This window comes from Ptychodera flava, chromosome 13, assembly GCF_041260155.1.
Source record: "Ptychodera flava strain L36383 chromosome 13, AS_Pfla_20210202, whole genome shotgun sequence".
Lineage (NCBI taxonomy): Eukaryota > Metazoa > Hemichordata > Enteropneusta > Ptychoderidae > Ptychodera > Ptychodera flava.
The window spans coordinates 33,659,040-33,673,163 of record NC_091940.1 but is presented as its reverse complement, the minus strand read 5'-3'; the positions used below and the strand labels follow the sequence as shown (position 1 = coordinate 33,673,163).

Sequence of the window (14,124 nt, the reverse complement as noted above, 5' to 3'; positions counted from 1 at the left end):
CCTAGTTTGAATTAATTTCTATGAACTGTCTCTAAAGAGTCATAAAAAGTCATAGTGTTATTGAGGAAGAAATAAAATTATGCATTAGAGCGTTGTATTACCGATATCGGAGAAATATCTCGTTATAAAAACTGAAAAGGCTTTTAATGAAGCTCATTTGGTAAATATTCAACCAACAGTAAATTTTTTCCCGCCCACTTCCCAAACCCAAAATAAATATCCTGTTGAAGTATCGACTCGACATAATTTCAAGTTCTTAGATTTCACTCATTAGCCTGTAATGCTAATTATGTATATAGGCATTCGCACGTGGTTTGACGGGGCGGGGTTGCAACTATTCTCCCATCGAGAAAAACAGCAGGCAGGTAACTTCCTTTCGTAACAAGAGGACGTGAAAACGTTTTGTCTTCAAGTTGTTGCTCTTTGTCAGCACGCAACTCTGAAAATAACGTAGGATTCGCCTAATCATGGAAAGTTTTGGATACGGAAACAAAATCATGCGGCTGGAAGAGGGTAGTAAGGGTCATTTTTGTGATGACGCAAGTGTCAACTTAGTTATTTTCATTAAAGGAAGTGGGGGACACAATTGGATTGGAAGGTGAAACTTCCAAATTACGAAAGGAACGAACCAGGTTTCAACAGCTCTCACTTCAACTCCCAGCTAGTCCATATTTTGCTTAAATGCCTTCGAATGCTATATTTCAAGCATTAACACCTTGGACTTGACTTTCCCCGAAACCATTTGGCTGACTGCTGTTAACTAGTGTCTTCACCATAATTGCAGCATTTCCTAAACCGGTAACTATATTCTCATCAGTGTGAACAGAACAAAAACCCTATCGAGTGTGACTTGTTTTGCGCACTCAGGTAGGCGCATTCGCCTGTACATATAGGCCATGGTATTAAGCAGTTTCCAATATTAATTTAATTTTGACCAAGTATTCATTTTGAAAGCAAAAGCATTTTGGGGGCGATAAAATATAAAAAAAAAAAAGTATAAACTTAAAACATACCAATTTCTTCATATTGGAAACATAGAAATCCCCGTTTTCCCATTGTATGCCCACTTTTCTCCGCAACGAGTTGTGGATGTTTAGTATGTGTTGACTTTCCTCATCCAAGGATCTTCTTACTTGACGCGATGACGCTATACACAGCTGAGTGTTGAAAACTGAGAAGACGACAAGAAAAGAATACAATCGAGTGATCAACAAAACTGTGAAAGGAAGGGTACTATGATCTGGTCAGGCTACATGACTTGACAACGGTCAAAATTTCACTATATCATAGAAGTGTGTAAGTAACGTTAAGGTGCTTCAAATAAAATTCTTTGTTTGCCGTCGTCACTGGTAGGTTTTCAGAGAAGAAACAAACACAATGTTAACGCTATTACAAGTAAAAATATTATTTTTCCAAAAGAACCAAATAAATATTCAGCTAATGTTAATACTCATGTGTATTTTGTCTGTGTTTGTTTTTTTTCCTGGCTGGCTTGTAGGTTTTCAAAAATCCAAGGACAGTAAGCAAAGAATTTTCTTGAAATGACCTAATACTCCCGTCTGATTGAAGGAGACTCGACTGGCACAATAGGCCAATACAGAAGCCAGAGCGTTTCAACTACAGGGAAATTCGAATAAGTACAAAGCGGCAAAACTTGCGAATGCTGGATCTACATTGAACAGTTTTACAGATCAGCGTGATTATAGGGCGCCTGACTGCTTCCCTAGCTATCAGGCGGCCCCTAAGAAAGCCTGAAATGCTATTGAAACACTTGACGTTCGCCTGAGAATTGGAATAGTCTGTCGTCTGCATCAATTCTACTGCCATAACTGACAGCTTTGTATCGTTATTTTAAAAATACTCGATCACGTGCTTGCACTGAATTCCCGTTCAACGTTGCTCGTTCAATTTTCAAATCGTTTTCCAGTTTTACGATTCGTAGACAACCGAATAATGAGACACTATCTGAAACGCCAGCTGATGTCATACAACAACAATAAACACTTAGTCAAAAAATTTAGCTAGTTATTGAACGTAAGGTCATACTCAATGAATTTGCAGGTCAAATTATCTACCACAAGTTCCACTATGCCTCATACGTCATGATGTCATAGGTAATACAAAATTCGTTTCAATTTTAGCATAAAGGTGCCTCAATCAAGTTTATGATAAGACCGAAAACAAAGTCGCCCCTGTTTCTCGTTTTCATTGACATCAATCTAGACCAGAAAAGCACTTACATTTAGTCGAAACTATTAAAAAAAACATCAAGCACTGACATTTTGATCCACAGCTGTACTAACATTTATTGATTATTATAATCAACCTTCAAGACCGTACAAAAACATTAACGTCAATCTAGACCAGATAACGACTGACATTTACACGAAACTTTAGACAACCTGATCTAAAGCTTTACCAATATCTGTTGATTATTATGATCAGACTTCAAGACCGTACAAAAATATGAAGCACCTCCAAGTTGATAAACGTAACAATTTCCCGGCCGCAGAACGCAAACATTCCGGTTTTTTGGTGTTTTGGGGTTTTTTGTTTTGTTTTTGGTGTGTTTTTGCGTGTTTGTCGTTAGTTGGATCCCGCATCATTTTAGAAATTATTTTAGTAAGAGACTTTGTATAAAAATTGAACTCATATTTCTGAGCGTCTGATTCCATTGATGTAACTCTGGATTCACTGACTCTATTCAAGAACAGATGTCTAACAAGGTCAATCTCTGCCTCACAAGGATTAATCTATTTAGCTTAGTTGTCGAGTTCAAGTGTTTTAGATAGATAATGGCTGACGGTCATCATAATTGACTTTCAAACCGGTGACTATCAAACAAACATATAATTGCTCTTTCTAATCATGAACTCAACATGAATTCGCTAAACCAATAATTAACTACCACCCGAAGACTATATATATATATATATATATATATATATATATATATATATATATATATATATATATATATATATATATATATATTTGTGTGTGCGCGCGCGTGTCTGTCTCTGTCTCTGTCTGTCTGTCTGTCTGTCTGTCTGTCTGTCTGTCTGTGTCTGTCTGTGTGTTCTTACATATATATATGTTCTCTGCTTCCATATCGAACCTAATAAAGCTACCTTGAAAGAAAATATCTCAAGATATTTTTCTCTGGTCCATATATTCATCACTTCAAATAATTGCATGCAAGACAAACGCGATCATATCAATGGTATCATCTCAGAGCAAGACGGTAAACACGAGATCCCCTTTCCGTTCAAACCTTGGCAAACAAGATTTGGCGTCGTACTTAGGAGTGTGGCGGCGGCTACCTGAGATTGCGTCGAACTCTTGAATATTTTATGAGAAGTGGGAATTCGTGACCCTATAGACTTTAGTTACCGTTCCGTTGGCAAGAAAAGCCGTGAAGCCCTACGGGTCGAACAGTTCTCAACCATCTCGTGACAGAGTGAGAGTAACATACTATAAGAAATTAAAGGAAAACGTAACATAAACCTTCCATTGTACGGGGTTCTGGTAAGAAAAAGTCCATTGCACTGGTCATTGTATAACAAGTCTTGTACTTGTAACGCAATAATCGGTGTTGCAAACTGACGATCATTTATTTTCTTCGTGAGAAATCTCCCCCCCCTCTCTCTCTCTCTCTCTCTCTCTCTCTCTCTCTCTCTCTCTCTCTCTCTCTCTCTCTCTCTCTCTGTCTCTGTCTGTCTGTCTGTCTGTCTGTCTGTCTCTCTCTCTCTCTCTCTCTCTCTCTCTCTGTCTCTCTCTCTCTCTCTCTCTCTCTCTCTCTCTCTCTCTCTCTCTCTCTCTCTCTCTCTCTCTCTCTCTCTCTCTCTCTCTCTCTCTCTCTCTGACATGCCGCTGCAACGCCTGCACGCAGATATGTGAAACTTTGCATCATCGGACAGGTACGATGTTTAACAGACTCATCAATCGACAAGGTGTTTCCCTAACACATTCACTCATTTAGTGGAATGGCTCTGTCCAATTGTACGTATTGCTGAGTAGGTGCTTTGTGTATCGAAAGAATTAGTCCAATTTATATCGAGCGATCTTCATTCATTCCCTCCATGAAATAAGCTTGTCCCAGGGAAAATAATAAGGAATGATTGCAAATCTTTTCAACTTGTGAATAGAAAAAAACTGCGTTTTGTTTGATCGCATGATTCATCGCACTTCAAGGCTGTTTACGTCATCGACGTGTCTCAGACATTGGGGATGGAAGTTTGTTCCCCCCCCCCCATTTTCTTTCGTTTACTCTCTCGTATGTCGTCGCTATGTTCTAATCACTGAGACAGACAAACATGCAGACACTGCTTACGATATTAATATCGCCCCATACGTCTCCAACTATTCATATTGACATTGCAAACAGCACTGAAGTGAAGACATCCACCTGTATCGCCAAAAGGTTTTCAAATTCCTGCGGTCGTGTTTTTCCTATCCTTGCATTTCGTGTCTCCAGTTTTGTTCGCGATGGACATTGTCCGAAATTGAGTAGCGGTCACCATAAATAGAAGTGGCCATCTTGAATCGATGTTCACGCACACGGATACGTATGGCAGTTTGCACAGTATACAAATATATTGAACCCCTCGTACTCTCTCCTTGCGTGCATTTTCTCTAAACTTGCAGTACACGTCACATGTCACGTGGTCATGTCCTTACCAGTTACATTACACGGCAAAAGAGTGAGCAACGCACCATTGCGAGAAGCAATAACAACACTAGTTCCGACTTCGTCTTCTGCTGCGACAAACTATGCGCAGAACTATGCGGATGTCTTGTCTATAACATTTCCATGTTTTGTTTGGATTTAGATGAAGAAAAATTGACAATTATACGGGGTCTTTCTGTGTGGCATGACGTCACTAAGTGTGAAAATTCTGGCTTGTTGTGACTTAGTGAAAATAAAAACGATATATCCAGATGCATGTGCTCATTCTATTCACCTCCTTTTGCTGATGCCCGACAACTTGATATGGAACTAGTTTGTAGAGTGCTGGATGCTAGATCCCAGAGAAAAATATCTCAGTCTTACTTCAGGATACTTGTGCTGATATTACATTTGTTATCCTTGAATCTTTCACGTGATAAATGTGCAATGACCTTAAACTTGGCACAGCTGATTTGTGCACAATTTTTTGGGACAATAAGCTTTAAACAACTTTTAGTATCAGATAGTGAGAAACAAAAAGTCGTCTCCGCTGCATTCGCGATATTTTTTACTTTGATAACCAGGACTTAAGTCTAAGTGGTTAGGAGAGGCAGAAAGGAAACCAAGAGGCCGGCTTAAGGGTGGAGGTGTGTGCTGATGATGCACATACAGTACAACATGTTTAAACTGAACCGTTCAGGGACTGATAAAATTGATCGGTTTTGAAAGGTGTTTGGTTTATAGAGATTCTTTTTGAAATGGGACTTGGAAAAGGGTTCAGCTTAGACAGGTTTCTAGTTTAGACAGGGTTCGGTTTAAACAGGTTTCACTGTACAAACTTAAATTGAAACTGATAATTTCTCAGTACTTTGAACTCTATACCCCAAAAAGTTTGATTTTGAAAAATGTTTTGGAGATTTATCAGATTTCATACCTCTAGAAGTTTGTCCAAGCTTAGACTGAGCGACCATAGTTTTAATACTGAAATAGATGGAAAACGTAAACCATATCTACCTTTACATGGAAGAATTTATGCGAGATGTGAGATGAGTTTCACTGATTATTCTCGAGTAAGAATCATATTTCTGAGAGAGAACAGTTTTGTATAAAATTAAGCGGTATCGATTTTTCTACTTCCTCGAGCATAAATCGTAATGTATGGAACATGTAATCTTATGCGATTCAATTTCTAAATCTTAGTTTTATTCACAAAGAGAGTGCTTTGTATGGTAAACCCTCAGAAAGCTGACTACAGTGTTATGGTTAGTATTACAATTTACTTGGATGTTTTATCCTTCTGACGGCGTTCTAGTCTTAAAGGGAGACTGTCGTCGGAACTCTGCTCAAAGGTTGTCAGGGACCCCTACGACCGATAGTAAACACTGTATCTTGGGTACGTTGGCGATTGATGAAAGTTACTGTGAATTGCTTTGGAGCATTGGCATTAGACGAACTAGACACATAGTGCACAGTCCCTCTATGGATAGAGGGACTGTGCATAGTCTAAATCGAGGTGTTGCCAACACTGTCAGGTGTAATTATCAGCTGAGCAGTAATTCCAGTCGACCACAGAGAAATCAACTCTGCCAAAGTTGAAACATTGTCTCGCAGCAGGTCAGATGTAGTCAAAACAACTACACCTGAAAGCAAGTGATAAGACTTTAGACAGTACTCTAATAGACATATGTGGTGGTTTTGTTTAGACTACGTCTGACCTCCTGCTAAACAATGTTTCAACTTTTGCAGAGTTGATTTTTTATGATCGACTTATGTTACCGCTTAGCTTTTAATTGCACCTGACAGTGTTGGCAACACCTCGATTTAGACAATATGTCTAGTTCGTCTAATGCCAATGCTTCAAAGCAATTCACAGTTAAAACATGTTTGTTAACAATGAATGTCGTAAAATTTAAATGTTGCAGCCATGTTGTAAACTAGAAAGTCGCACACGCGCAGTTCCGACGACAGGCTCCCTTTAACATTTGTTGTATCTCACCTTGAATGTACCTTACCACACACTCAATTAGTATGTGTTTTGTGATAAAAATTGATTGATTGGTTGAGTGAATGATTGATTGATTGTGATCGACCGAGTGATTGATTGAGTGATCGATCGATTAATCGATCGACCGATCGGTTGATTGATTGATTGAAAACTTAGTATGACTATGCCGATGTGGATGTTGAGTATTGTTCATGTCCGTCTTCTCGAATTGTATATGATGTATTCATGGCAAGCCGATCTACTAATTAATTCCTTCGGGATGTCGTACATAAGCCATGCTTTTACGTACTAGCGAGAAAACATTAGTGGAAACACCTGGACATAAAACTCTGATCTTAATTTAAGCTTGGCGGGAGGACCAACTTATTTCCATGTTGCTTTCATGATACGTTTAACAAAGAATTTTGCACTATGAGAATGGTGTGTGATTCTTAAGCAAAAAGTTATGTGAAATCGTCTGAATACATACATCCTAAGTTTCGGCTTGCGTTCTTTCTCTTTGAAATGTGTATCGATCTCGAAAAGAATTATTGAATAATCTTCACACCTTGTATATGTTAAGTCTAAATCACGTGATAGAGGGACTGTATCCTCTTTAAAGGGACAAAGTCGCCCATTTTTCATGAATTTTGTTGATACTAGATACTACTTATATTGTTTGACATGTTGAAAGATACTGAATGAATGGGTGACCATGTATATATTTGACGCCGGTTTCAGACAAATTAAATGAAACTAGCGCGAAAATGAATTAATGGTCATGACCATTAATTCATTTTCGCGATGGTTTCATGTATCGTGTCTAAAACCAGAGTCGAATATATGCACGGTCACCCATTCATTCAGTATCTTTCAACATGTCGAACAATATAAGTAGTATCACGTATCAAACAAAGTTCATGAAAAATGGGCGACTTTGTCGCTTTAATGAATTGGTCAAAACAGTAGGGAGAAAGTACGGATATTTCAGACTATTCTTGACTTGTTAAGTGTACGGTTGAAATTTCAATCTTGGAAAGTTTGAGCAAAAGTTTAAATATTTCATTTTTGAGGTGCATACCACCTTAATAAAACGAATTAAAACCAGTTCCGATGATTTGCTAACAATCTGTTTTGATATGGTTTAGGCCGTAGTTTGAGAATGTTAATGGCTTTGAAACGTCTAATATATAGAGTGTTATAATACCGTGAAGTGAGTACATGTGAGATATATTGTTTCGTCAGTCAGGGCCACGTGGCTGACTATCAAGACTTGACATATCGGACATGTCATACATCATGCCTGCGAACACGAGTCATAGCAATACATATATTCATCGATATTTGCAGAATATTGCCCAATTCTGCCTAAATCAAATTTCGTTGGCTATGCAACATAGACGTTACGTAATCCGGTCAGTTTAAATCGTACTGTTAAAACAACGAGCTCGACAACATCTGAGTTATCCTACTGCATTTAAAAATACCTGGTGATTTTATGACTTTGGAAATAGAAAAAGCCATAATTATTTGTCATCATTTCGCTCGATCAAATCTCTAATCCAATGCAATGAGACACCAATTAGATAATTCATGGAGACTTTATGGAACGTGTGTCATAAACGTTTAGATAGCCGATCAGAGTGGGACTTCAAACATGGCTTCATGTGGTTCTAATCCCCTCTAATGAGCTTCCATAGATGAATTGGACACCCATGCGGCGTGAAGTGAGGTTGATATATATCAGAGATATCTGGATGTTTGCAACTTTAAAGTCTGTTTTGCAACTGTACTAATCATTATGAAGTCTGCACTTTCTATGAAAAGCATGACACATTCTTGATCTTTTCTGTTTTCTCTATGAGCATTCAGTATCAGAAAGCAACATGCACTTATACATTTGATACAGTGACAAATTTTAGAAAGAGAGAAATGACAAGAAATTTTTCGTTCTTACTAATGAAACCATTTCCTTCATATCACAGGCTTTACGTAATGATGATTTTATCATGAGAAAAATGATAGTTAACAAAAGGCAGTTTTTGTTATCAATATCTGTGCTTTTATGGTTTCAACGTTAAAAGAAACTGTCCTCTCAGACACTGTGCACATTAACTTATGAAAATAGCTCTCTATGGCTTCTAAGGAAATGTAATTGGATGACTTACAACAGTAGAATTACCCACTGAAGTTTTTGTTTTCCTGCTGTTCTCTCTTTGATACAGATGATTGACATCTCTTAATGTAAAACAGTTCTGGACATCTGATTACGCACAGAAAGCGTACATTCATAACTCATGCAAAATACTGTATTGAAACTTTAAAATGTAAACTTTGAAATTCCTATCTCACCGCTGATTCATTTCGACAATTTCACAAAACAAAGAATGACTGAATTGTATATATGGGCAGATAATAGAGAAACAGACAGCCATGCGGTAAGGGAAGGTAAATAGACATAAGGTAGATTGATATACAGATAAGATAGATCATACAATGCGATGTAATATAGTGTGATGTAATATGATATGATATAATATGATACGATACGATATGATATGATATGATATGATATGATATGATATGATATGATATGATATGATATGATATGATATGATATGATATGATATGACATGCATACTATGAAGAAATAAACGTTTACCTTTCAAAAGACTCGAAGATAAAAAAAAAATATTCTCAGATAAAAAAAAATATATTCTACGTCAATCAATCGCTGCTTTTTCACGACTTGTTATAGGCTTTGTTTGTTAACTCATGCCTGTAGGTATGAGTAGATTTTCTCGTCAAATGTTCCACTGCAGCGTTGGAATGTATTCTGTGCCATATGTAGATGGCTGGACAAGCTCAATTAGCATTTCTAGGTTATTGTTCATAAAATGCGCGTGAATTTACAGGGAAAATGAACAAGAAAACGTTTGTTTTCGTCGCATGAGTATCCAGGTGTGAAGCTTGATACAAAATTGCTAATTATCATCAAACAAAAATTATGATCTTCTCACCACCCTGGATTATCAAAAAGACCCGGATGATCGTGTTCAAATGTAGCGGAATCATAGCGTTTCAAAGTGCGACAGATAAATTTATCAACTCGCTGTTTCCTGTACAGTCACGGACACATCATTTCTTCTACCTTACTTCCATTGGTTGGACAGAACATTTGTCTGTTACCATGGAAACCACATCACCTTGTCTTTCTTTAGGAGGAACATCCGTTCAATTCAAAAGGGTCGGCGAATGTGACAATTAGTCCCTTTGCGTTTTGGACAAGCGCTACATGACCAATATATGATTTTCACCGGGCTTATTTTTACGGCGTCTTTCCTGTTTGCTTTGTCATTAGTGTTTCTTCTATAAACTCTGTATATATCAAATTCGTCTTCTATTGATATACAACAAAAACGCTAGAGCCGATTATACAGGTATTTTGACATTTTAATGATCTGAGAGGTGGAAATTTTCAATGCCGATGAATGTCGTCTGACTGAACAAGAGTTATATCTGTCGACAATTTACTGAATAAACAGCTTCCTGCTAATAGCTTGACTCTTTAAAATTTATCATTTTCAACATTTGGTATCATCTCATTGATTCACAGAATACATTCATGCCATAAATCTTTAAACAAAAACGAATTAAAACATCAAGAGCTGGTCAGTTGTAAAGAATAAATATCATGGATCACCGTGCAAGATAGAGTCTGGACAAGATATTGCTCAATATTTCCGTACACATGAAATTCAAAACGGACACTATTAACTCTAGGGGGATCCAAATTCGAATTTCACAAAAATAAGCCGTTGTATACTGTATGCACTTCAAGAGCTTCAAAATGAACGCTTACAAGTGGTATACCAAAATAATATTGTAAAAGTTTGCGAATCAAAATATCTACCGCGAGTCACCATTTACCATATTAAGAGCGAGTGTTTCAAAACAGCGATTCGACTGATGGATAAGCAACATAATCGCTACATTGGCAGACGGTAAACTCTTTTTCCGCGATGCTTTCTGGGTGACAACTATACTTATATTGATATCAAAGCTTTAAGGGTAGAGCATAAAGACGTACATCATTGGCTTTATGGCAATAACACATACGCATAAAAGACGTTATCAGGCTTCCATGAAGAACTGTGAACCTCATCTCCCGTTTATGAGTACGTAATTTGTCAACTTTACTGTTGGGCAATTTATGCCTCGATTCCATTCATCTAATCAAAGTCGTTAGGTTGGAACACGAGTTCTTGTATGCCTATAGTTGTAAAGCTTTTTGCGAGCTTCTTCGATACGGTACACAGCGAGAAAAATAATCGTATGGATGTATCAAACCTGCCCAAGTTAAAACTTGGTTGTCGTAAATTCTCCTTTACGACATCAAAATCAAACTACATGAACAGAAGAGTTGGCTTTTGCGAATTGCGCACGTTGCCTTTAGGTATTCTACACAGGAGTCCCTGACACTCTCAACTAGCAAAGTCATCTGAGAAATAATCCCCTGGCAAACAGAAACTGCTGGTGTCGTAAACCAAACATTTACATTCTCCTCGAGTCTTTTGAAAGGTAAACGTTTATTTCTTCATAGTATGCATGTCATATCATATCATATCATATCATATCATATCATATCATATCATATCATATCATATCATATCATATCATATCATATCATATTATATCATATCATATTATATCATATCATATTACATCACACCATATTACATCGCATTGTATGATCTATCTCATCTGTCTATCAGTCTACCTTATGTCTATTTACCTTCCCTTACCGCATGGCTGTCTGTTTCTCTATTATCTGCCTATATACAATTCAGTCATTCTTTGTTTTGTGAAATTGTCGAAATGAATAAGCGGTGAGATAGGAATTTCAAAGTTTACATTTTAAAGTTTGCATGAGTTATGAATGTACGCTTTCTGTGCGTAATCAGATGTCCAGAACTGTTTTACATTAAGAGATGTCAATCATCTGTATCAAAGAGAGAACAGCAGGAAATCAAAAACTTCAGTGGGTAATTCTACTGTTGTAAGTCATCCAATTACATTTCCTTAGAAGCCATAGAGAGCTATTTTCATAAGTTGATGTGCACAGTGTCTGAGAGGACTGTTTCTTTTAACGTTGAAACCATAAAAGCACAGATAATGATAACAAAAACTCCCTTTTGTTAACTATCATTTTTCTCATGATAAAATCATCTTTTACGTAAAGCCTGTGATATGAAGGAAATGGTTTCATCAGTGAGAACGAAAAATTTCTTGTCATTTCTCTCTTTCTAAAATATGTCACTGTATCAAATGTATAAGTGCATGTTGCTTTCTGATACTGAATGCTCATAGAGAAAACAGAAAGGATCAGGAATGTGTCCTGCTTTTCATAGAAAGTGCAGACTTCATAATGATTAGTACACGTTGCAAAACAGACTTTAAATTTGCAAACATCCAGATATCTCTGATATATATCTCTGATATATTAAAGTTATGCACCCGAAGGGCTTGCGAAAACTGTGACTGAATGATGCAATTTGCGGCTGGTATGATGCTTTGTAAAACGAAGGGCGCGCGAAGTGGCTGATGTGATGCATTTTATACAAATATGAGCCTGTTTTGTAATTCAAAGACACACTGACCCCTATTGAGCATTTCAAAAACATGGTGACCCCATCACAAAAGTGGGGGGGGGGGGGAGTTCACATTGTGAACCCCTATCATGAATCCCCCCATGGCCCCAAGCAAAGAAACTGACCAGTCCCTTAAGGGAAGGAAGGATGAATGGATGGATGTGAGGATATTTTTAGACAGACATATTGACGGGCAGAGAGCAGGGTGGACGGGTAAACTGACAGACATATGACAAACAGGCGGGCAATTAGCTGGCGGAGTTGGGTAGGTAGAGAGATAGAAACATTTATAGATAATTGAATTTATAGATATATATATAGATAGTCAGTAGGACATACCAAAATAGATATACATACATACATACATACATACATACATACATACATACATACATACATACATACATACATACATACATACATACATACATACATACATACATACATACATACATACATACATACATACATACAGATATTAATTGATACATCGGCCATCGACCGATTGATCTTACACATAGATTGATACAATTATTGATCTATTGGTCAATCGGTTGTATGGTTGATTGATTTGGAAATGTTTGCGTCGTCAATGCTCATTCCTTCAAGCCCGTAGTTGTTTTGCAGACGTCTTTCTACGTGTAAGATATTGGAAGATCGTAATCAAAATGATAGACAGTCCAACGAGTTATCTGTCGTGCTGGTTCCATTCGGAAAAAATACCAAATTGTGAGTGAAACACCTATCAGTTTTACTCTACCGTCATGCTTATTTTCCAGAGGTTAAATAATCATGAAATCGTGATGTAACTGTGGTAATAAACTGTTTGGGCGTGCATAGCTCTCCGCGAAAAAGGTGACGGAATATTCAAGATGTCTTCGATTGGGATAAAATGGAAGGGAGTATCAGTAAGTACACTACAATGCGCGATCTTTTGGCAAAGTTTGAAACGAAATCTAACAAACTGTACACTTTATGAACCAGAGTTCGTGCTCAAGATATGACAGGGCATCTACTACATGTATATATTCATAAAATGTTCATTTCGGGTACTGAGATATTTCAAGGGAAAGAAACTGAACAGTCAGTAACTATGGCGATATCCTCCATACTCAGCGCGCTGTTTTCACTGAAACTTGCATTCAACGCTTTTTACTTCATCTTTAGACTTTATAAATGTTCAAAAACAAAAAACAAAGCTTTGACTCAGGAGCAGTGCAATGGGTAGCTTAAAAAGGACTCAGGTGTGCGTACTGCAGACTTACCTGTAAGGAGAACCATTAAGTGCCTAATAGTGAGAGCCATGTTTCCCCCTCTCGTCTCTTCTCGTGTGTGTCGAAGTGAAGCAGTCGTTCTCCGTTGCTTTCTGTACACACACGTCTAAGTACTGTTGCCGTAGACCTCTACGACTTGCCACTTTCATTTGCTGCGGGGCGAACGTCACGTGACTGAGTTCATGACGTCATCGGCGTCGAAATTTGGCTTTGACGAATGATAGCGCAGTACTGTGGCCGGCCTACGCATATGACGTCAGTATGCGCATACTTTTCGTAAACTCTATTACTCCAAAACTTGATGATAGTGCAAAAAAATCTGACAGTTAGTAGTGCTTTTTCCGCTTCTATTTGTAGAAGTCAAAAGCAACAACACTACATGTCTTTCAAAATGAAATTCTCTAAAGCTCTTTTTCAGTGAAACTATGACAAGACAAAGTTCACATGCACTCTATTTTTTGACAATTAATGATATGCAATCCTGGTAGGTAGAATTTCGATGAATCACAGTGAACATTTTCCCCAAAATTCTCAAAGTAAATCGTG

At 37.5% G+C, this 14,124-nt stretch overlaps 1 protein-coding gene across 1 annotated transcript in view; it reads right to left on the bottom strand.

The window, feature by feature from the left end:
- Positions 1-13,710, bottom strand: part of LOC139148226 (cysteine-rich venom protein VAR8-like) — a 34,049-nt gene extending 20,339 nt beyond the window's left edge. Inside the window, exons 1-2 of the mRNA XM_070719539.1 lie at positions 13,570-13,710; positions 1,014-1,171 (exon numbers count right to left, since the gene is read on the bottom strand). Of these exons, the coding sequence (XP_070575640.1) occupies positions 1,014-1,171; positions 13,570-13,609 (198 nt within the window). The 5' untranslated portion in view covers positions 13,610-13,710. The remainder of the gene's footprint in view (positions 1-1,013; positions 1,172-13,569) is intronic.
- Positions 13,711-14,124: the final 414 nt, after the last annotated feature.